Source organism: Carassius carassius, chromosome 19 (assembly GCF_963082965.1).
Source record: "Carassius carassius chromosome 19, fCarCar2.1, whole genome shotgun sequence".
NCBI lineage: Eukaryota > Metazoa > Chordata > Actinopteri > Cypriniformes > Cyprinidae > Carassius > Carassius carassius.
In genome coordinates this window covers 30,551,592-30,576,140 of record NC_081773.1, presented here as the reverse complement: position 1 = coordinate 30,576,140, position 24,549 = coordinate 30,551,592, and the positions used below count along the sequence as shown (strand labels likewise).

At 35.4% G+C, this 24,549-nt stretch overlaps 1 protein-coding gene across 1 annotated transcript; it reads right to left on the bottom strand.

The window, feature by feature from the left end:
• Positions 1–289: 289 nt before the first annotated feature.
• Positions 290–23,593, bottom strand: LOC132095541 (E3 ubiquitin-protein ligase MARCHF4-like). Its single transcript, XM_059500642.1, has 4 exons — positions 22,577–23,593; positions 8,094–8,249; positions 7,056–7,248; positions 290–1,208 (listed from the first exon to the last, which is right to left on the bottom strand). Exons 1-4 carry the CDS (start codon positions 22,898–22,900, stop codon positions 757–759), a joined length of 1,125 nt encoding a protein of 374 aa, XP_059356625.1. The 5' UTR covers positions 22,901–23,593; the 3' UTR covers positions 290–756.
• Between the last annotated feature and the right edge of the window lie 956 nt (positions 23,594–24,549).

The window sequence follows — 24,549 nt, the reverse complement described above, 5'->3', positions numbered from 1 at the left end:
AAAATAATAATAAACATGGAATAAACTAGAATAAAATGTTTAAAATATATTTTATTTCAGTTAGTTGCCAAGGCAACATTTTAAAGTTTTATTTAGTTCAACTTTAAGTGCTGAAATATTAAAACATTTATATATTATTTAAAATAATAAAAATGACAAAACAAAAATACAGAATATCTTATCTCACTTTGTGAATTTTTTTTTTTTTTTGTATATTGAAGTACTAAAATAACTACAATTTTTTTTTTTTATTAAACAAACTACTAAAAACACACAAAAACTGATAATGTTACAACAAAACTCTTAACTAAAATGTAAATAGAAAATAGAAAATAAAGTATAATGGCATATCAGTGAAACCAAAATGTGTCCTCAATGATCCTAAAAATGTTATTTTCACAGTAGAACACAAATTCAATTCATTTTCATGATGCTTTTTGGAGCTTGACCTTGATCACAATCAGTTGTTGTTGTACGCTTTAAGATTCTTCATAAATTCTCCTTTTGTGTTCCACAGGAAGTCAAATGACATCATACATGTTCGGAACATCAAAGAATGACAGAATGTCCATTTTTGGGTGAACTGTCCCTTTAAATTCATGAGCTGTCCAACCTGCTCTTTAGATCTCAGAATATGCAATTAAAACCCCATATTGTTTGTTATTAGTATCAGTGAAAGTCATAAATAATCCAACAGTTCCAACGCTGTGCTCATTGTTTCTCTGTGCTGAAAAGAGTCCCATTGTAAGGCTCCAGTCAGACGGTGGTGACTCTCATAACCACTTCTCTAGGTTTAGTGGTGTTTGTGCTGATGTTGCTGGCTGGGTTTCGTGGTTCGTGCGGCCGTAGATGACTCAGTAAATGCAGGAGATTATAGGGACAGTGCTGGTCCAGTAAAGCTGGTCCGTCTGTGAGCGCATCAGTCTGGTTGGAGTCCTGCGCTGTAGCTGTGGTGTTTGTGTTTGTCGTGCCGTCGGTCATGTCAATAGCCGGCGTCCCAGCAGCAGCCATGAGTGAAGACGGTGAAGGAGAGACATCCGCTCCTGACGGATCCCTCTGGTGGATCAGCGAATGAGTCCATTCCTCATTATTCTTCTGCTCCTCGCTGTCTCGCTTCTTGTCGTAGTTTAAAACTTTCCACTGCTGATTGACGGCCTGCCAGCGGTGGAATATACGGAAAACAGACGGGCCCTCGTGGACAATCAGAGCTGCGGAGAAAAAAAGATGAATCTGGGTTATTGTAAGTTTCTGCAATAATTCCGATAATACTTAAGTTATATGGAAGCTTGTTTCTGCCACAAAACACAAATGCTGTTTGTGACTTTTTAAATCTTATCTTACAGTATATCTTGCATTAAAGCAATAAGCCCAAGAAGCTGTGGTTTACAGTGAATTTATAACAGCTAAGGGGCGCTTTTACGGTGTGAAGCATAGTGCCTAAAACCCCCTTAGCTGTTATAAATCCACTGTAAACCACGGCTTCACGGGGGTTATTGCTTTCATGAAACGATTATTCCATACGTACATTAATTAACAAAATAAAATAGAGCAAATAAAGTAAAAACAGTATTCTTCCACCAAACAATGTAGTTCCTTGGAAATAGTTGTGTTTGAAACAAAGTGTTTGACCGAGCAACACACAAATGTTTTTAGAGTAATTTACAACACCTTCGAACATGGCTCAGTCAGTCAGAACAATTCTACGCAATGCAATTCTACATTTATACCTCGCAATTCTATTTTATATCTAGCAGTTCTGAGTTTATCTTACAATTATATCTTATATCTCCAAGATTTTTATTTGAAACATTTATCTGGAACAACATACAAAGCTACCAAATTTTGCTTTAAGTTAACTCGCAACATATAATCATTGCAGTTAATGGGGTACACCGTCTGTTGGATCAAATGCAATTTGTAACTAACTGCATGATTTTTACTGTACATTTCTGTCATAGTCACCACTAATAACGAACTCCTAAATATAATGTAGAAACTTAAAATTTTCTGTAAAGCTGCTTTGAAATGATTTGTATTGTCAAAAGCGCTATAAGCTACGAATAAACTTGAATTGAATATTGTGCAATTCTGAGTTATTTCACAATTCTAGTTTATATCTCGAAATTCTTAACTATTTCGCCATTCTGAGTTTTTGTCGCAATTCTGAGTTTATATCTCGCAATTCTGAGTTTTTGTCGCAATTCTGAGTTTATATCTCGCAATTCTGAATTATTTCGCAATTCTGAGTTTTTATGTTGCAATTCTGAGTTTTTGTTACAATTCTGAAATTATATCTCGCAATTCTGAGTTTTCATATTTCAATTCTGAGTTTGTATCTCACATTTCTGGGTTATTTTGCAATTCTGAGTTTTTGTCGCAATTCTGAGTTTATATCTCGGAATTCTGAGTTTTATATTGCAGTTCTGAGTTTATATCTCGCAATTCTGAATTATTTCGCAATTCTGAGTTTTTATGTTGCAATTCTGAGTTTTTGTTACAATTCTGAAATTATATCTCGCAATTCTGAGTTTTCATATTTCAATTCTGAGTTTGTATCTCACATTTCTGGGTTATTTTGCAATTCTGAGTTTTTGTCGCAATTCTGAGTTTATATCTCGGAATTCTGAGTTTTATATTGCAGTTCTGAGTTTATATCTCGCAATTCTGAATTATTTCGCAATTCTGAGTTTTTATGTTGCAATTCTGAGTTTTTGTTACAATTCTGAAATTATATCTCGCAATTCTGAGTTTTCATATTTCAATTCTGAGTTTGTATCTCACATTTCTGGGTTATTTTGCAATTCTGAGTTTTTGTCGCAATTCTGCGTTTATATCTCGGAATTCTGAGTTTTATATTGCAGTTCTGAGTTTATTTCTCGCTATTCTAAATTGTTTTGCAATTCTGAGTTTGTCGCAATTCTGAGATTTTATGTCGCAATTCTGAGTTCATATCTCACATTTCTAGTTTATATATCAAAATTCTGAGTTATTTTTCAATTTTGAGTTTTTATGTCACAATACTGAGTTTATTTCTCGCTATTCTAAATTGTTTTGCAATTCTGAGTTTGTCGCAATTCTGAGATTTTATGTCGCAATTCTGAGTTCATATCTCGCATTTCTAGTTTATATCTCAAAATTCTGAGTTATTTTTCAATTTTGAGTTTTTATGTCACAATACTGAGTTTATTTCTCGCTATTCTAAATTGTTTTGCAATTCTGAGTTTGTCGCAATTCTGAGATTTTATGTCGCAATTCTGAGTTCATATCTCACATTTCTAGTTTATATCTCAAAATTCTGAGTTATTTTTCAATTTTGAGTTTTTATGTCACAATACTGAGTTTATTTCTCGCTATTCTAAATTGTTTTGCAATTCTGAGTTTGTCGCAATTCTGAGATTTTATGTCGCAATTCTGAGTTCATATCTCACATTTCTAGTTTATATATCAAAATTCTGAGTTATTTTTCAATTTTGAGTTTTTATGTCACAATACTGAGTTTATTTCTCGCTATTCTAAATTGTTTTGCAATTCTGAGTTTGTCGCAATTCTGAGATTTTATGTCGCAATTCTGAGTTCATATCTCGCATTTCTAGTTTATATCTCAAAATTCTGAGTTATTTTTCAATTTTGAGTTTTTATGTCACAATACTGAGTTTATTTCTCGCTATTCTAAATTGTTTTGCAATTCTGAGTTTGTCGCAATTCTGAGATTTTATGTCGCAATTCTGAGTTCATATCTCACATTTCTAGTTTATATCTCAAAATTCTGAGTTATTTTTCAATTTTGAGTTTTTATGTCACAATACTGAGTTTATTTCCCGCTATTCTAAATTGTTTTGCAATTCTGAGTTTGTCGCAATTCTGAGATTTTATGTCGCAATTCTGAGTTCATATCTCACATTTCTAGTTTATATCTCAAAATTCTGAGTTATTTTACAATTTTGAGTTTTTATGTCACAATACTGAGTTTATTTCTCGCTATTCTAAATTGTTTTGCAATTCTGAGTTTGTCGCAATTCTGAGATTTTATGTCGCAATTCTGAGTTCATATCTCACATTTCTAGTTTATATCTCAAAATTCTGAGTTATTTTACAATTTTGAGTTTTTATGTCACAATACTGAGTTTATTTCTAGCTATTCTAAATTGTTTTGCAATTCTGAGTTTTTGTCGCTATTCTGAGTTTATATCTCGCAATTCTGAGTTTTTATATCTCAATTCTGAGTTTGCATCAGGCATTTCTGGTTTATTTCGCAATTCTGAGTTTTTGTCGCAATTCTGAATTATATCTCACAATTCTATTTTATATCTCAAAATTCTGAGTTATTTTGCAATTCTGAGTTTTTATGTCACAATTCTGAGTTATTTTGCAATTCTATGTTTTTATGTCGCAATTGTGATTTATTTTGCAATTCTTAGTTTATGTTGCAATTCTAAGATTAATCACCTTTACTAACATTATAATTGAACCTCAGGAAGCTAAAAATAAAAAATGAAATCAGGTGAAGTGACTACTTTAAGAAAGTCAGACTTTAGATGGCTGAAAACGCACATCATTGCATCATTGTCTGTTCTCAGTGTTAATTAACTGGAAAAACCCACCATAGCACTTTGCAAACTCAGAGTGCTGTAAAAACCAATCCAAATACAGTCCTATATACTAGTTCTGTTAGTGATGCATAAGGCCAAAGATTTGTATCTACTAAGTCTACAGTAATTTTCCAAGTCTGTTGCATTCTTTTAGTTTATGCTCAGTGATTCAGAAAGCTGAATGATTCTTGAAGGTTGTGTTTAGAATTAAATATTAGCATATTTCCATATATTTATATAATGGTATGCGATATGGACAAATACATTTCATGTAGCAGTTTGCTACAACTTTGTTACATGACCACACACACACTTATTTCAAGAAAGAGGTGTTAAAATAACAGCTGATGTAGTATGTGATGTGAGTACTGTGTGCATACTGTGCTCCGTATATAATGCAGTGTTAATAAGTGTAGGATGGCAGAATGAACACAGCGCATTTATTATTTCATACTAACGACTCATAAATCTCTGGATCCATGCCTATGTGTTGATGAGCTCTGGGTATCTCATCTGTGGTTCTGTTTGAAGAAACACTAATCAAAACTCCTGGAGTTTTCTATGATTTATGCCTGTTTCCATCTAAGTTTAATCTGGAGGTAATATTAATGGAAGTAGATAGCTGTGTCTGCCTGGTTTCTCATTACCTGAAGCTCTTTCTCTCTGTGTGTTTGTCCAGCGTTAGCTGACTGCGCTCTGAGATGTTTGTGTCCTCACGTGTTCAGTGCAGAAGGTTGATGACTCCTCCTGGCCTCTTTACTAACTTTCTCCTCCAGTTTCTGCCTTTGTTCTCTCTTTTCTTTGCCTTTCTGGGACGTATGTCATTGTGATTCAGGCTCAGCTTTGGTTTCTCAACTCCAACTCTAACTATAATATTTTGCATTGTACTTGGATATGTAAAGGAGTTAGTCACTGGAAAATGACAATTTGCTGAAAGTTTATGTTGCCTGCTCATCAATGGATGCTCTGCAGTGAATGGGTGCCGTCAGCACCCATCACAATAATCACAATAATCCACAGTATTCCAGTCCATCGTCTTGAGAAGACAAAAGCTGTGTGTTTGTAAGAAACAAGTCCATAGTTAAGACGTTTTAAATTTAAACCATCACTTCTGGCTAAAATATGAGTCCATAATAATGCTTCCTTTAGTGAAAAAATACATCTCCTGTTGTCTCTCACATTGAAAATCCAGCCACGTATTTGTTAAGAGATGTTGTGGACTGTTCTTGCTTGTAAACAGTGCTGGATCTGTGCAGATTTCTCTCCTGATTCAGACCAGACCACTTTTTCACTGGAGGAAGTGTTATTATGGACTCACATTTTGGCTAGATGGTTTAATAGTTTAAAGTAACAAATAAATAAAAGATCTGAATGTTGGATTTGTTTCGTACAAAAAACGCTTTTGGCTTCACAAGATGTTAATTGATGGACTGGAGTATTTTCTTGTAAAACATTCCAGTAATCTTTTTTTTTTAAGTGTACAGTCCATTAGTTTTTCTAAGTGAACTACTGCTTTAGATCCCGTATTCTGCTTTATTGACTGAGACTGAATGCGACACGTCTTGCTGTGTCACATGTTTTATTTGCCGTTGGCACAAAGACAAACAAACTGAATCATTTATCAAGAGATTCTTTAGTTTTGTCCCTCTCTTCCTGTTTACACTCGTGTGTGTTTGTGTGACTACATGAGTGAGTCAGCATTTCACAAAATCTGTGAGGAGAGCTATTTCTATTTTTCAGTAATGTTTTATAGTCATTTATTGAGAGTCAGTGTTATTTTAGTATCATTGATAAATTACAGTTTTTGCTAATATGTTGAATAAAATTGTATTATTTACTTTTACAATTAGCAATTTTCTTTTCTTTTTTTAATATGTCTATATATGCTTTGTTCATTTTTATTTATTAATCTCAGTTTAGTTTAGTTTCTTAGTTTGTTAGTTCTTTTTTCAATTTTAATTTATTTTCATCTGGTTTTAAGTACCAAAATTAAATTTAATGGTTTTAGTTTTAGTGAATAATAATATCCCTGACGTGAGTCAATCATTGCAATGGAAGTTGGTATTAAATATTCATGCATAATATGATTTTTAAATGTGTTGCTTTAAGTGTTTTTTTTTTTCTTTTCTTTAGATTTGAACTCTGCTGTGTTGGACTCATGGTCACTGGTGTGCATTGTGAATAACAGAAGATCATGAGAGGTATGTTGGGTTTTTGCGATTAAATGCAATTCATTACAGACACAGTATGTCAAGGATTTCATACTTTCTGTGGACTTCTCTGAAGACATTTTCTGTAGAGACTTGCATGTATTAATTGTACTTAGAAAACATTCTGTGACTTTCAGAACATGAGATTTCTTTTCCAGTAAAACAAGTCCTAATCAAAAACTGCATAAAAGACTCATTCTGACTGAACGTATGATGAACCTAACTTGACCTTTGACCCCAAGCAAACTGTACATACCGATACAGACGACATCCATGAAGCCGTACATCCCATAACAGATCTGGAAGAGCAGGTCTTGGCGTTGCCACTTGGCCGAAGGGCTGAGAGACGACCACACCAGCCACGAGATGCTGGCGATGAGGAAGAGCGAACCCAAGATCGCCGCCGCGATCTGAACCTTCTCTATGACGGTGAGCGAGATCGCTTGCCACTTCATTAAAACACAAAAGAGACGGAGAGAGCAGGGGATTTCAGTGCTACTGAACTACATTTCTCTGTTCTACTATTTAAGATTAAAAGTCAAGACATACACTTCCGTTTTTAAAAGCTACATTTAAATGATTCAAAAATTCTTTTTTTAAATGCTACATTTAAATTATTCAAATGTTGTATGATTTGAAAACAGAAGATGGCTATGAACGATTTTTTTTTTCTTCTTTTTTTGATTATCTAAAAGAATCAGCTGCACAGTTAGTTAGGTTTGTATTGGTCAACAACATGATTCCTGAATCCCTAAACCCCAGTGATGGTGTAGATACAGATACACATTTGGAGTTTTATTGCTTGTAATATTCCTTATAAATGGCACTTCAGTTAAAAAATATAATACAACCACTATCACATACACTATTGATCTCGACTATTGCACTTTTTTTTAACATTGATAATAATCAGACATGTTTGTTGAGCAGCAAATCATCATACTAGAATGATTTCTGAAGATCATGTGACACTGAAGACTGGAGGAATGATGCTGAATATACAGCTGTGCATCACAGAAATAACTGCATTCAAATATAAAATAACTTTTTCCGAACTGTAATAATATTCCACATTATAACTGTTTTTATTGTATTTTGATCAAATAAATGTAGGCCTGGTGACCATAAGAGATTTTTTCAAGCACATTAAGAGTTCTGAATGATAGTTTGTGCTTAGCACACATTAAAGCGATCTTCCTCAAAAGTAAAATAATTCTTAATAGAATAATGAAGAATCCCAATCCATAATTAAATTCCTAATGTAGCCTGCTGGCATGGTTTCGAGGGGTTGTACCTGCAGCGGGTTCTTGGTGCTGATGGCGATCACCTGGTACTTGTAGTAACAGAGTTCACAGGTCCACGAGCCTCTTTCACTGATCCACTTGATGAGACACGGTTGATGAGTGCTGCGGACAGAGCCATTGCAGCGACACGGGCTCAGCAGCTCACCCTAAACACACACACACACACACACACACACACATATATTTGAAGAGTAGAAATTTGGTGCAGATGCTGATACTTATATGACCAAAAAGTGATGAAATCCTTATGTTTGTAGTGAAAAACATAAGAGCTTTACAACAGACTACTTAAAATGCATGTAAATATTTGTTGTCACTCTATATCTCCAATAACATGTCTTATTAAGATGATATTTAAATGCTTGATGATAAAAACAATGCAATGCAATACAATGATGAACAAATAAACGTTCTTTAAAAGCAAGATTGTATTTGATACTCATATATGAACATGATTTTTCCAACAAATGTATCAAGTAAACTTATGTTGCTTCAGTCTAGTAAGCATTCATCTTTAACTATTACTATACATTACTAACAATATCAAAATTAGTTTTGAAAATCAGTAAAGATTTTACAAAAAGCATGTTAAGTATAAGCTGAAGATGATTTTCGATGATACTGAAAGGCCTTTTACTTGCTAAGAAGTAAAGCATGAAGGCATGGAGTAGATTTCTCAGCACAGTTTTGATCATGTTGATCATTTAGAGGCCTTCGAAATTCATGCATCAAATATGACACTGTAGACTTTACAGGGTTTTTTCTTTTGTTTGCTGTAAATGTATTTTTTAAAAGCTTTTATTCTCTACACTGTTCCAATACCAAGCACTTATTGAATGTTTATCTTGGTTTTTAGAAGCTCCAGTTGACAGCTCGGGCATAATGTGTGAATTGACAATTTCAGAACAAATAATTGATCTTCCTCATGGACAGTGTATGAATTTTAAAAAGAAAACAGAAGTAAAGTAAAACATTGATTCAGAGTGGCTTGTTTAAGTGCAGTATATACATTAAACTGGATCTTCAGGAGCTCTTTGTTTTTTCCCTTCTATTCAAAGCATCCTGAAAGAATGCAGTTTACACAAAAATATGAAAAAGCACAACTGTTTTTAATAACGAAGATGATAATAATAATAAAAAGTCAAATTTAAAAAAACTAAATCCTGGCATCAAATGCTGAAGCACTAAATTATTAGAAGTATATAATTTTTATAAATATTTCTATGTGCTTTTCTTTTTTTAATTCATTTTAATTATTATTAATTATTCTGGTTTTTTATTATTTTCTTTTGTCCTTACCCTGATTTAAATGTTAATGTTATTGCTATTCAAATACTTGTATATTTGTGTATTATCATTAAACATTTTATTAATTAATTTTATCTATCTGCTTCATTTTAGGATAATGGGAATTAATAGTTAAAAAAGGAAGTGTTTCTTGTCTATTATATTCATTTTGATTATTAATAATAATAATAATAATAATAATTTACTACCATTCAATCTCATTAGAAATGGAGCGTTCTGCTCAATATTTATGTATGCAGTCTGCATGTATGTATGCTTATAAGAGGCGTTAGTTAAGCAACACCATCCCTGCAAAACTGGTTAAATCTGTTTTATTGTCAGTAGGCAGCTCTCTGTGTTTTGGACCAGAGCCTCTAGTGTGTGTTACTCGTGACCTGTGTTGTGTGTGTAGATGACAGTGTTACTGTAATGTGGACGGATGTAGACGTGTCTGTGAGGCGTAGCTGAGGAGGAGCAGACACAGGACCAGGTGCAGCGCAGTGTGAGCGCTCACCTTTGAGCAAACACTCGAGCACTAACGCTAGCGTCATGCTGAGAGACATCAACACTCACACACACAACGTGCACTCTAATATCTCTCCAGTGTATAAACCCAGTGCGAGTGAAACGTTTCAAAACTGTTTCTCGTGTCAAAACCCGAACACACAGATCAGGTCAGCTGAGGTTAAACTGATGCATTAATGCTCTGTGTGTTAAAGCTCAGGATACATAATGGAGTGCTCGACTTTAAAACTTAATAAGGAGACACGCAAATCGACACAAGCTGACAAATATTTGTATTTCACTGAATTTTCAGAGAAACATCTGAGAAAAAGTTGCTACTTGAATAAAAAAACTCCATTGTGTCTCCTGAGCTGTAAAAGAGCAACTTTTTAACAAACAGCACCGCTTTAAATCTAATGAGAAAAGCTTGCACTTTCACTTCGATGAGAAATATTTGAAATCATATTGAGATCTCTGACTTCTGATTCCAGACAAATCTGAGCACTGTTTGAGACAGTACTGAGATAACTAGAGGCTCATTTTAGTCTCCATTAATCTCTTTGCATGTCAAGAAGAAACAAATGAGATCTCATTTGTGATTATTCTTTCCTCTGTGTCTCCTAGAGGAACATTTTTATTGCTCATTGGTTGTTCTTTTAGAGACTTAATGGAGTTCTCAGACTCAGTTAAAAAAAATATATTAACTTTATCTCAGAAACTTCTCATAAAATGAGTGAAAATACGAATAGACGAATGAGCAAGTAGCTGGATTTTTCAACAGGGATGACGTCTGTGTCATTAACATCATTACCCACAAAGTTGGGAAAAATAGCATGTAATGGATAGCAGCTCAGATTATTTGATCTTTACAGTATGAGAAATATTTGCGATCGCTGACTTTTGATGGCAGACTTTGGTGTCTTGCCAAATCTGAACACAGTTTGAGACATTGTCAAGATCTCTGGAGCAATGACGAGGAGAAACACCTGAGAAGACCTCAGATTCTCCATCAATCTTACTGCTGTCTGGGACAAACAATCAAAAGAGTCAAGAAATCTCATTCGTGCTTCTTGAGTGGAGCTCTCAGTAAAAGCCGCCTCGAGCTCAACTTAACGTGAGTATTACATAAGCACGACCCCGATGCTCCTTCAGCCAAGAGGAGCGCTACCTCCGTCACAGCGTCGAGAGGAAATAGAACGGGAGTGTTGGTACAGACACAGGCCTGTCTGCAGATGGACTTAGTGGGAGCGAGTTGGCCGGACAATATGAGGAGAGCAGGACCAGCCAATGGGAGGAGAGCGGCACAGGAGGAGACGGGGAGCACGTCCAAACCTGCAGCCTAATCCACCTCCGTGTTCTCAGGGCATGAACCAGACGGCCATTACAACTGTGACAATCTGTTTCACTTACTCCACCGAGAGCCACGCTGCGGATAAAGAGTTCAATGCCGTTCATTTCACTCCTGTTCAAGGTAGTGACAAGCAAACGTTCAGTAAATGCATGTAATGTGAACAGAAGCGATCTGAATTCGTTGTTAATGAAGTGGCGTCACTCTCTTTTGGACAGTGATGGCTATTCTGTCCCTCGTGTTGTACTCCAGACATTTCCTTTTTTCCGAAAATTCTAGATATTCTTATCACATTGAACTAAGACTATGTCAAGCCAACTACAAATTGCTTATTCATTTCTAATTATGATATATCAAATGAATTCAGCTCAGTTTCAGAGTGAAAAGGGCCAAAATGATCCACAAATAAGCTTATCAGTTAAAAAAAATATATACAAATTGAAAGAACACAAGTTGACAAAAAGATTGAATCCAAGATTTGGTGATAACACAGCATAATGAGAGAAAATGTGATGTACTGTATATCCAACTTTATAGAGCTGTGCAATTCAATAGTTTACATTTTGTCAAAATATAAGCAATCACGCAGCCAAAATTAATATATATATATATATATATATATATATATATATATATATATATATATACTGTATATATATGTATATGTATGTATGTGTGTGTGGGTGTGTGTATGATTAGTAATATAATCATTAGTTTAATTGGTAATATTTATTTCATTAAAGAATGGTTGAACATAAAGTTGTCGCAGAGCATTCAAAAATGGCCCCTTATGATGTTCAATGCATATATATGCAACTTATAAATTTATAATAAGTTCAACTCAACTTAAACTAAAGAAATAGAACTAATTAAAGTTGGTTATAAATTACATTCATATAGTACTCATGTATGCAATTTTATATATTGTATAGTATACTAGATTGCTTCCCATGAGTGTACTGTATGCGAGTACTTAATGTATGTGTGTGTGTATGTATATATATATATATATATATATATATACATACTGTACATACAATCCAACTTAGATTGGTAATATTTCTTTTATTAAAGAAGGTTTGTATTTACTAGAGAGCTGCAAAGGAGCTTTAAAATTGTCATTTTTTATGTTTCATTTGAGTTATGCAGCTTTTGACTTTATATAAATCTACAAAATGTATGTAAACACAGTCAGATGTGTTAAACAGATCCGGGAGCAGCTGAAAGCATGATCAAATAAGAATAAAAATGGCACGTCATGTCAGAACGGTTGGCGGCTGCAATGCATTCCTGTGAGAAACAGCCATTTAGCTTGAAGGGTGTGAAAAAGCGTGTCACGGTTAATGTGCGGCGCGGGTCTGCAAAACCCAAAGTACCTTAGTCAGATTGTAACTCCCCTGTAAATCTGTGCCAGTCATGTGCCACTCTGAATTATGAATAAGTATGACTCCGAAATAAATAAACATCTGAGACGGAGTCAGGTGGAGGGAGACTCGAGGCGGACTCTCAGCTAGACTTCAAGGAAAGAGAGAAACTGTGTCACTGACTGACACTCTTTCAATGAAATAGCTGGTGTGGTTAAAAACAGCGCTCCTGTCAGAAATGTGACACGGTTTAGTGTGTTTGAGAACTGCATTTCTATGTCTATTTAAAGGCAAGTTAAGAATTATCATTAAAACAACTGTTAAATCAACAAAAAACATTTAAATGTAAGCAGGAAAGTTGCATTTGAACTGCTCTAGATTTTCCACAGTCTGGTGTCCTATTATGTTTTATGAAACAGAAAGGCAAAAAATATAAGTTATTTTATCATTTTAGATTTTTTAGAGAACTATTAGATACGTTTAATATATATATATATATATAAACAGTATTTACTGCGGTTTGACCTCTTGATGTTGATGATGAACATTTGAAGGTTAAGCTCATTCTTGCACTGATCATTAGTACTCTGTTCACAGAAAGTGCCGAGTGCAGTAATCCATACGGAGATATCCATATCAGACCTACTTTCCAGATTAATGGTAAGTAGGTCATTTTACTAAATGTGTCAGAATGATTCCTTATTTGGTTCCATGTGAATTAAAACCTCAGGATTAGATGAGATTTCATGTCCTGCTTGATTTTAGCTAAACAAACTGATAAACAACTAATTTTCCACATGCAAAAACAAAATTGTACAAATCTAGTTTGTCATCTAGGTTGTCGTCTAGATTCAATCCTGGTTTACAAGAAATAATAAGAAAACTCTAAGTAACAACAACAAAGGAACCTGAACTAATAATACTGTGTTTAAATATGTGTGTGTCCTACACATTTATACTTATTACATGCCATCTAAGGCCTTTTGAAAGCCCTGCTTTCTGGTTTACAAACCACTTCCACTTTTCAGCAACATTCCCGCTGCTCTAAAGAGGCAAAATTAATTGAATCTGTCGTAAATAACAAAATATATGCCAGGGAAGGGGCTGCCTTTGACTCTTAATGATGCACGAATGTACCGAACAACAAAAGGCGGCACATAAGCGCAGCCTTAAGCCGTTCTGAAATAGCATTTTCCATCATTGGCTCGCTGGAGGGACATTGAGTATTTGGGCCTCCATTCAGTGTGATGTGAATGTAATGTGGCAGAGAAGTGGAGTGTAGACCTGTGTTATTGTGAATGCACAGAGCCAGGCCTCCACAGGATTACAGCATGCAAAATAATGCATCCTTATCCGGTGCAGCCATAAAGGCATCGAGAAGAGCTGTGCTGGCCGTTTGTCTTCATGTTGCTTCTGAAGCTCTTTATTTCATCAACCGACTGAACAGTGGACTAAAATAAAATATTTATTTTATTATCAGATTTGGAGAAATGTAGCATTGCATCAATGGATGCTCTGCAGTGAATGGGTGCCATCAGAATGAGAGTCCAAGCCGCTGATGAAAACATCACAATAATCCACAGCACTCCAGTCCATCAGTTATCATCTGGAGAAGACAAAAGATGCATGTTTGTATTTAAGAAACAAATCCATTATTAAGACAGTTTAACTTTAAACCATTGCTTCCAGAATAGCTAAGAGTTCATAATCCATAACAACGCTTTTTTACCAGTAAAAAAGTAAATCTCTTGTTGTCTCTCACATCAAAATCCACCCACATATTTGTTAAGAGCTGTTTTGGACTGTTTTGAGTTTGTAAATGGTGCTTTACTTGTGCAGATTTCTCTCCTGATTCAAACCAGATGACCTTTTCACTGGAGGAAGCGTTATGGATAATGGACTCAAGATATAGTCGGAAACACTGGTTTTAATGTTTAATGTTTTAATGATGGATTTGTTTCTTTTGTCTTCTCCAGATGTTAACTGATAGACTGGAGCGGTGTGGATTATTGTGATGTTTTTATCAGTTGTTTGGACTCTCATTCTGACGGCACCCATTAGAGCATCCGTTGCTGAGACACTGATGCAATGCTACATTTCTCCAATTCTGATGAAGAAACAAATTCATTCACATTGTGATCATGACATTGAGGTTTAAGGTAAAGGTTTACACAGACATGATACTAATCTTAAATGACCAGGGGTTAGTTTACTACACTTACAGCAGACTTAAATTTTTAGATGAACTTTTCCTTTAATTGTGGACTATGACTGTATCTAACTGTTTCTACAATTTGACATGTACCATAACACTTGTTTGTTGTTGTAAATGACGGAAGAACACTCTAACATGTTTCTCTGCTTCTCAAACACAGCTAAACTCTTCCCTGGCTTCCTCATAAATCTCTTCGTCTGCTAAAATGGCAGTACAGCTGCTCAAGCTGAAGTTCTCTGGGGTAAAAGTGTGTGTGAGGCACATAATACTACAGGGATCTCAACAGCAGATGGATTCTCTCTCGTCTGCATCTGTGTCTCTGCAGCTCTACAAAGCTGAGAAGCTTCACTACTTGATCACTTCACTAGATGAAAGTTCTTTTCTGGGTTAAACACAAGTTCTCATATAAAAAATTTAAAAAAAAACTCACCGTTACAGTAATGCACAAAGACAGTTTTCCAGAGGGTTTTAAAAAGCAGAAATGAAAAGCTTGTGATTTATAATTTTGTACATTAATTATTTAGTAAAAACCTGTATTTATTTTGACATACTGTGTCTGCATTGTTTTTTCCAAACTAAAGTGAGGCTACTTTCTAGATGCATGAACTTCTGGTGAGGTGCTGAAAGATGATGAAACTACATTAAAAAAGGCATCAGCAGTTTGCACACTTCTGAGGGATCATATGCCAGCCAAAAAAACTACAAAATAAGAATGCTAGGGGATCGCTCTCCACAGGTTTTATAGACCTCACTGGTTTGCTGAATGTAAACAGTCTCGATCCTCATGCATATTGTACACATTACTGGCTTTACACTGCAAAAAATGTTTTTTTCTTCAGTGTTTTTGTCTTGTTTTCAAGTACAAATATCTGCACATTCTTAAATCAAGATTCTTTTACTTAAAAACAAATTGAGTCCATCAGTTAACTCCAGTCCATCAGTTAACATCTGGAGAAGTGAAAACCTGTGTATCTGTAAGACACAAATCCATCATTAAGACGATTTAAATGTAAATCATTGCTTCTAGCTAAAATAAGAGTCTATAATCTGTAATAACGCATCCTCCAGTGAAAAAGTCATCTCCTGTTGACTCTCACATCAAAATCCATCCACATGTTTTTTGATCTGTGCAGATTTCTCTCCTGATTCAAAAGTTAAAAACGTATTAATGATCGATTTGCTTCTTGGCTTTTGGCTTCACAAGACATTAACTTATGGACTGGAGTGGTGTGGATAATTGTGATGTTTTTTATCAGCTGTTTGGACTCTCATTCTGACGGCACTCATTCACTGCAGAGCATCCATTGATGAGACACTGATGCAATGCTACATTTCTCCAAATCTGATGAAGAAACAAACTCATTCACATTGTGATCGTGACATTGAGGTTTAAGGTAAAGGTTTACACAGACAAGGTACTAATTCTAGTCTATTTCAAATTGAACACCCACAGTATGTTGTTTAAAGCTTTTGAAGCAAACTGTCAATGCTTTAGAGCTGAACTTGCATTGAACCCAAAGTCATTTCTTGTGCTTTCCAGATCTAGTCGAGATGCATTTGGGAAGACAAAGATTGTCTGGTTAATGCAATATGACCTGATACTTCAAGAGTGCTATTACTCAGTCTTACACATTTAAACAGGATGTTTTTATAGCACCATTGAACTACAGCCTGCTGAATCAGCAGATTAATCAGTCAGACAGCAACAAAAGACAGAAAATCAAAGCTCTGCCCTTCATCTAGACATGTCTTTCCATCATGTAGTATCTGTAAGACATCAGTTCTGCTTGTTTCTGCGCACAGAAAGAACAAGAGAGAAGATCTGATCACTGTCTAACTGAAACAATCATCTGAAATCATTCCCTCGGGTTCGTCTGCTCTCTTTACACATACAGCAGAGCTTCTCAAAGACATCACGCTGCTCGCTTTGGGGCAGCAATCTTATAATTGCATGAGCACAATGGGTTTGTTTAAATCTGAATTAAAAATGTTGTCATTATGGAGCGGTTAATAAAAACACTAAGCACCTCGGAGGAGCTTTCTCTGATTCTTAAATGCAATAAACACATATGCTGAGCATTTCTGCTGTTATTGTCAAGGAAGAAGAGATGCAGTTCATTTAACACGCTTTAACCTTTTGTGAAATACTTAAAATAAACTTTTCTGTGACAACGTGCCCCATTACAGTGGAAATAAGACATTAGAAAGCTTATTTTGAGCTTTAGTAAGCAATTCAGTTATTTAATTGCTTTTTAAAGCAACACAATTAATTAATTTTAAGCAATTAAAAAACACAAAGGTACACTTTAAAAAATGATTTTTTTTTGAAGTTGTAAATAAAATTTACTGGAGTACGTTTTGCAAGAAAATACAATGCTTTAAAATGTATTTAATTTATTGTGTTACATGTATTTCTTTGTCAATATTTGTGACAATTATTAGCAATTTCTGAGTGAAAACTTTCTGCATTAAGTCTTTTTTTCAGTGTACACTATGAAATTATTTTTCAAATTGTAAATAAAAGAAATAATTGTTTGTTTACCAAGAAAGTACTATTTCTTAAAAGAAAATGTATTTAATTATTTTTTTACATTTAAAAGCAATGTGTGAGTGAAAATTGTTTTATGTCAAAAATATTATGAAATATAAAATCTATCCTCTTCATTAATAAAAGTGGTGGATTTACTTTGAAACTCTACACTCAAATTGCTAGTACATTTCACAATTAAGCGCAAATAAATACCAAGTTAAAAAAATTTTTTGAAAAAACTTTTTTTTACAGTGTATCTTATAGTAGCATGACAACTATCAGCGGTGTCCTCTGTAACTAGTGTTTAAAGGTGTTTGCTCTTCACCCTCTGAGGAGGAAAGTCAATCCCTCTCTGTCGACTCGCCTCAGGTTTCCTTCTTTCAGTGCAGGTGAGGATCATCTCAGGTAACATGGGAGTTATTTAGCAAGGTTTGTGTGCTATAACACTCAACACACGCCGGTATTTCATTTACTTTGACTTGGCACGAGCTCAAATGTATCAGTGAATTAAATGTCGTTCTGTTGTAAGTTCTGGTGAATCTCCTTCCCTTTGGGTGAAGACGTGCAGAGGTCTTTGAAGTGGAAGCAATTTGCATATCATCATGAATAATTTATGAGGCCTGCTCTGAGCTACAGTTTTCCTACTAAAACAAGGCGCATTAAGAAAAGTAAATACTCCATACCCATTTGCAGGGCCGTGACCTTAAAATCATAAGGTTAATTCAAACAGGACTCATGGAAATGAATAAAATCTTTAAAAGTCATAAACATTTCTGGAGACCAGTTATGCATGGATAAAATGTTATCTTTGGAAGTGCAGTCTCTATAAAATGACAACCGGGCAAGTAATAGCAATTAAACTGGAAAAAATAAATTATTTAATGCAAAATTAACATAAGAAATCATTAAGACATGCTATTGAAATTCATTGGTCAAAAGTATGAGAATCCTTTCACTGGCATTAAAGTTTGATCATTTTACTTGCTGAGAGCATCCTTGTCTTGAACGTTTTAAATCTTGAAAAACAAATTATGTAAATTGCACTCTTACTTTTTTACCTTATGTGATACAACTAGACTACACCATAAAAACTGACAAGTTTCATCTGAAGCGCTGTCTGCACATCTGTGCATTGTGCTTGGGGGAGTGGTCATTGGCTCTATCTCATGAATATTTAATTAACTGGGCCCAGGCAAAGAATGCAGGTGTAAATGGACTTTAATTAGTAGTTGTTGGTAATTAATATAGATGTGTGTGTGTGTGTGTGTGTGTGTGTGTTTACAGTTCTAATAACTGTTGGGCTGTTTTGTATTGTTCTCTAGTGCCCGCTATAACTGAGCTGACACCTTTTTTTTTCAAGTTTATGTTTTGGTCTGTTATGAATTAAGACAGTAAGGCCTTTCTTTTCTTTTCTTTTCTTTTCTTTTTGTTTGTCTGTGTAATTTAAGTTGTACCTAAATAAAAACATTAAAGTTTCTTTAGGTTATGCTGACCACACACACACTACATACTGAGAAGAAGAAAAAACTGGTGTAGGATTTACTTTAGGATTCATTTAAAAATGTTCACTCTGAAATTGTTAGTACATTTGTCAAATATTTACAAAGAAAGTATCATATTAAACTGAACAAGAAAAAAAATCATATCATAAATAAATTGATGCAGAAATACTTTAATAGGAGACTATTTGTGTAAAAGCAACACAAACCTTATAAAAAGAAAACATGTTTTTTCGAAGTTCACATTTTTTGTAAAAATGGAAACTTGTAACAAAAACCCAAAAGTATTGCTTATTTATTTTATATTCATGGTTATATCCACTTAATTTTGCAACACAGAAGTGAACTATTTCTCTGTGAATGTGCGAGACTTCCGGTTCATTAGTCCTATAAAGAATACCAAAGAATCGAAAAACAGTATATTACATTACATTATATATTACATTATTCTGCAACATTTTGTATTTGTAATTAAATTATTGTTTGTAGTAACTTAATATCACATTTTAATCATGCTGATTTTTGGAGAAAAACTGAAATGGCACTCTTCGTGTGATATTGATTAACTACATAAAATGATATAAATATATACATTTTCTAACCTCCATATCTTGAATTTTGTGATCATTTACATGCATTCATAAATAATGCAGTGAACGAACGCACTCATAATCCACACGCGCCACGCGCACCAGTATGACTTCATCATGTAACTTTACATTAGACTAGATGCGTGCACTTTTTAGGCACGATTTGTTTAGTTTTTTTTTATACTTGATACTGTTAAAAGGCACATCATTAAAACAAAAGAGTTCACATATCACACCTAAACACGCGTGGAAAACGTAATTAGAACTAGCTACTAAATTAGTTAAAAATGCCTATCCATATACAGCTATGATTATATCCGCGAACCAGCTCCGAACTCCCGAACTGACTCAAATGATTTACGATCCCCCAACCAGTGGCGGAGCCAGAGGGCTAGTTGGGGTGGCAATTGCCACCCCAGACGAAGTCCTTGCCACCCCTGTTGCCACCCCGCTGAAAACATTACACTGTTCATTTTTACGAACATTTCTCAAATCTCCGAGCGGACGTGAATGCATCCTTACCCACAAGCGTGCAGCTGCTGCTACACTCATTCATTCATTGGTTAAGCTGACACGCAGCTTTGTGCGCTCGACATTTCTTAATTTTGTGCCGTGAACTTCTAAATGCGCACTTATGCAGCGCAGCACACTGTGACCCCATTTTGCTTTGAGCACATCATTCTGCACCCGCGATGCGCATACGCGCTTTATGCGCTCTGTTTTGAAGCGTTTCATATTATCATGGTTTTGCGCACTGAAAGATTATTAAAAGCCTATATTTTTTATACCTAGCCTACACAATACATTTAAAATAAGCATAATTTAATTGTATATTATTTATGTGTAGTGTAGGGTATATAAATATACTATATACTAATAGTAATTTGTTTTTATTAACATGTTTAGATTTTATAAAGTTACTGTGCAGATTTTTTCAAGAATTCTTTTTTGCTGCTCATTTATACACTCACTCACTAAGTTTAATAAAAATACATAATACATTTATGTAATATTTAAAGGTGTTAACTGTTCTCTTACAATGCAAAATGATAACTTACAAAGGATTAAATTCATCAAAATTATGTAAGTATCTGGATATTTGCCACGGGGCGAGGGCTTCAATAACCTCTCTCTTTTTTGACCATACATGTGTTTGCATCCCTGATAGTAGATGTGACTGTAGAGATGTACTGAAGTACTGAAGTAACTTTGTGTAGACATACACTTTATTAGCGCTTAACATAACATGTCTAGACGTCTTTAAGCAATTTTCCTTGTGTTGTCAAATAGGCTAGACCTCAATATACTCAGATTTTGTCGTAATGTATTAATTTAGTATTTGTATTATTAGTAACGGTGTACTCATGGTAAATAATAACAAGCAAATTGTTCTATTTTTGCTGTATACTTAATACATATATAATTGTTTACATTTTGGAAAATAAACAACTTTAATTTAATCTGTATACATTTTGTGGAAAATAATTTATTTTTAGTGTAATTGAACACTTTGTATATTGACCCCCCAAAATAATACCTTGCCACCCCTTTGCCACCCCTGTTTTAAAAGTCTAGCTCCGCCACTGCCCCCAACTGACTCAAATGATTCGCGATCCCACTACGAACTCCCGAAATGATTCCCAAACCCACTTTGAACTCCCGAACTGACTCAAATGATTCGCTATCCCGCTACGAACTCCCGAACAGACTCAAATGATTCGCGATCCCCGAACTGACTCAAATGATTCGCGAACCCGCCACGAACTCCCGAACTGACTCAAATGATTCGCCATCCCGCTCCGAACTCCCAAACTGACTCAAGTGATTCTCGATCCCGCTCCGAACTCCCGAACTGACTCAAATGATTCGCGAACCCACTTTGAACTCCCGAACTGATTCAAATGATTCGCGATCCCCCAACTGACTCAAATGATTCGCGATCCCGCTACGAACTCCCCAACTGACTCAAATGATTCGCGATCCCGCTACGAACTCCCCAACTGACTGAAATGATTCGCGATCCTGCTACGAACTCCCAAACTGACTCAAATGATTCGCGATCCCGCTACGAACTCCCAAACTGACTCAAATGATTCGCGATCCCACTACGAACTTCCGAACCGATTCAAATGATTCACAATCTGAAGTTCCCATCCAAATCAACTGACACCGCCAGCGCTTCTATTGGCTTAGTTCTCTAATTTCATAACATTTACTGATTTTAAGGTACGAAAAGTATGTTGTTAACAAATAAAATATCAATATTTCCATTCCTAACTGCTTTCCATGTCGAAACATCCACGAACATAACCAGGTGAGCAGATCACTCTCTCACTATTTGATTGCTCTAGTCTTTATCCACTCATCATCATCATCCACCAATCAGAACACACGAGAACTCTTTGACCACAGCTGCTGTGCTTCTAAAGCTCTTGCAGCAGCTCAACACTGGTTTTCTCTGAGGTGGTCGGATCACATCAGATTGTGGTTAATCTTGCAGATCATGACTTATATCTACTCTTCCTCTCCCTGCAGTTTGGTAATATAAAGATTCCTCCTTTGAACTCCCACCTCTTCTGTGGGTTTTATTGTTCTGGGTCTGAATTTGGGCTCCTGGGTCTCAAAAAAGAAACATTTTCAATCTCCAAGGTGAACGTTATGACAACATATATTACATACAAAATATGGTTTATGACATCATTTGTGACTCTGGACCACAAAACCAAAACCAGTCATAAGGGTCAGTTTTTTGTTTGTTTGTTAGTTTTTTATTAAGATTTATGCATCATCTGAAAGTTGAATAAATAAGCTTTCCATTGACAACTATTTTAAAATCAGGAATCCGAGGGTGCAAAAAAATCGCCTTTAAAGTTGTTCAAATGAAGTTCTTAGCGATGCACATTACAAATCAAAAATCAAGTTTTTTATACATTTATAGTAGAGCATTTATAATATTATATTATTAAAGGAACACGATCTTTACTTAATATCATAATAATTTTTGGCATAAAAGAAAAAACTATCATTTTGACCCATACAATGTAGGCTATTGTTGGCTATTTCTACAAATATACCCCAGAGACTTAAGACTGGACTGCATTTCTTTACTTTATTGAACTGTAAGGATGGTTTCTACCTGTTCCGGTCCCTGGAAGCATATCCTGCACACCGGGGTTCCTTCTGCATAGCTGATGAAGGAGAATCTGTCATCCCTGCGGTCCTTGGGGAGCTCTTCCGCCGCGGCACCCGTCCACGCGCACCCGTCCGCAGCCGTCTCAGCGTCCTCCGTGGACGGGATACTCCAGTGCCGGAGCCGGTGGGCTCGTAACGCGGTGTTGTTATCCGAGGCAAACGGGCTGATTCTGGCCGTTTGTCCGCTCATGGGGTTTGTAGGAGCCTGTGGCCCAAGCAGAAACACCTTGAGGTCACCAAAGAGAACGCAACAGCGGCTCTTCAGCATGCTTCATCCGAGAACAGGGAGAATCGACACTGTCCTGGATCAGTTAGCGCACGTTGATGGACTTCCTGCTAGTTTTTAGGCTGTGAAGAGCGAATGCGTGAAAGCCATTGCAACCCTCTACAATTGCAACTTAAGTGATGAATTAAAGTCGCGATCTGCTTTAAGTTCATTGCACTTTTGGAATTTAGCTTGAATTTAGCTTTGACTGATTTGCACAGACACTATTGGAAGAGAGCTGAACTGAACGGTGACATCACGAAATCATCAATGAATTGACTTTATCTGGAAACATGGCTGTCCTCTTCTTGCATTACTGACAAACTATTTTCCTGTCCACACTGTAAAGCTGCTTTGACACAATCAGTTTTATACAAAGCGCTATAAAAAGAACGGTTACTTAAAATCTTTTGCAATTTAAATGGAGAAACAAAGATGCTTTTATGAAATATTTAAATGCACGTCTATATTGCATTCAGAATTAAGTTTTTAAAAAAAAGTAAGCAAGTAAGCAGGTGTCAGAAGCCATAAGATCGATTAATTCCATTAGGTTTGGGATCTAGTTGTCCTCCTGCGAAGTAAGTCGCATGCCACATGTGTTAACGCATCCCTCAGTGGCGTGAATTCATTCAGGTCCGCGTTCAGGTGTTAAAGGTTAAAGCGATGCCTTCCGCGTCTCTTCTTCGCGCGGACGCCGCATGTCTTCGCTCGCGCCGTGAGCAAATGTTACTATTCTGCGCGCGATTCCTCGGGACAGTTCATCGGGGACGTGTAATCCGAGTTCAGGTTCCGCTGGACCGTGGCTCGGAGCGGCTGATGCGACAGGTTCAGCACCGTGATTCCCGGGACAGCGAACGAGCGACGTTACACAAGCGCGCGCCCGCGAGAGAGGGAGAGAGACAGAGAGACAGAGAGACAGAGAGAGAGTGAGTGCTAAAGTGGCATGAAATTATTTCACGTTCATCATAGTTGGGTCCTTGTGTTTTAAAACCTCCAAAACACAATGCAATTTGATAATAGCAATTATGTGCACAAACTTTGAATTAACACTTTTTTTAAATTAAATATTTACTTAAAACTACACAACTGTAATATTTGAAAATAGATATAGTGCAATTTAATGCATTTTTCATACTAATAATGCATGTTTGATTGTAGTCAATTAATTGGTGACTGACATAAATCAGCCATGTAGTATATTTTAATTTATTTATTGATACCTATATTCACATTTTTCCACCTGTAACTGATTTACTACAGGCCTAAACTTTACTAGCATACAGTATGACATCCTTGAGCGAGTCTCTTATAATAAAAATCAATTACAGGTAGAAATATCGGTAAATATCGGTATCAGTAAATGAACAAATAAAAATATACTGCATGGCTGATTTATGTCAGTATTTCCCTTCTCGGTTTTTATTTTGTGTGCTTGTGTTTCTCAGGCCTATGGTGCAGGAGAAAATGAATCAAACTTTCACAGCAAGGTTACTATGCAGTCTTTAGATTTTTTATCAGTATTTTTTGAGTTTTTAAAAATGAATAATATTAAACCATTATATATTTGTTTAATTTAAAGTACACTTTAGAATAAATTTAGCTTTTAGAATGAAAACAATTAATCAAATGTAGCTTTTAGAATTACACAAAAA

Coding starts and splice junctions, on each gene's coding strand:
- LOC132095541 (XM_059500642.1), bottom strand. CDS start 22,900: ATGCTGAAGAGCCGCTGTTGCGTTCTCTTTGGTGACCTCAAGGTGTTT. Junction 8,250..22,576: donor GCTTCCAGGGACCGGAACAG/GTAGAAACCATC, acceptor GTGTGTGTTTAG/GGTGAGCTGCTGAGCCCGTG. Junction 7,249..8,093: donor GCACCAAGAACCCGCTGCAG/GTACAACCCCTC, acceptor GTTTTAATGAAG/TGGCAAGCGATCTCGCTCAC.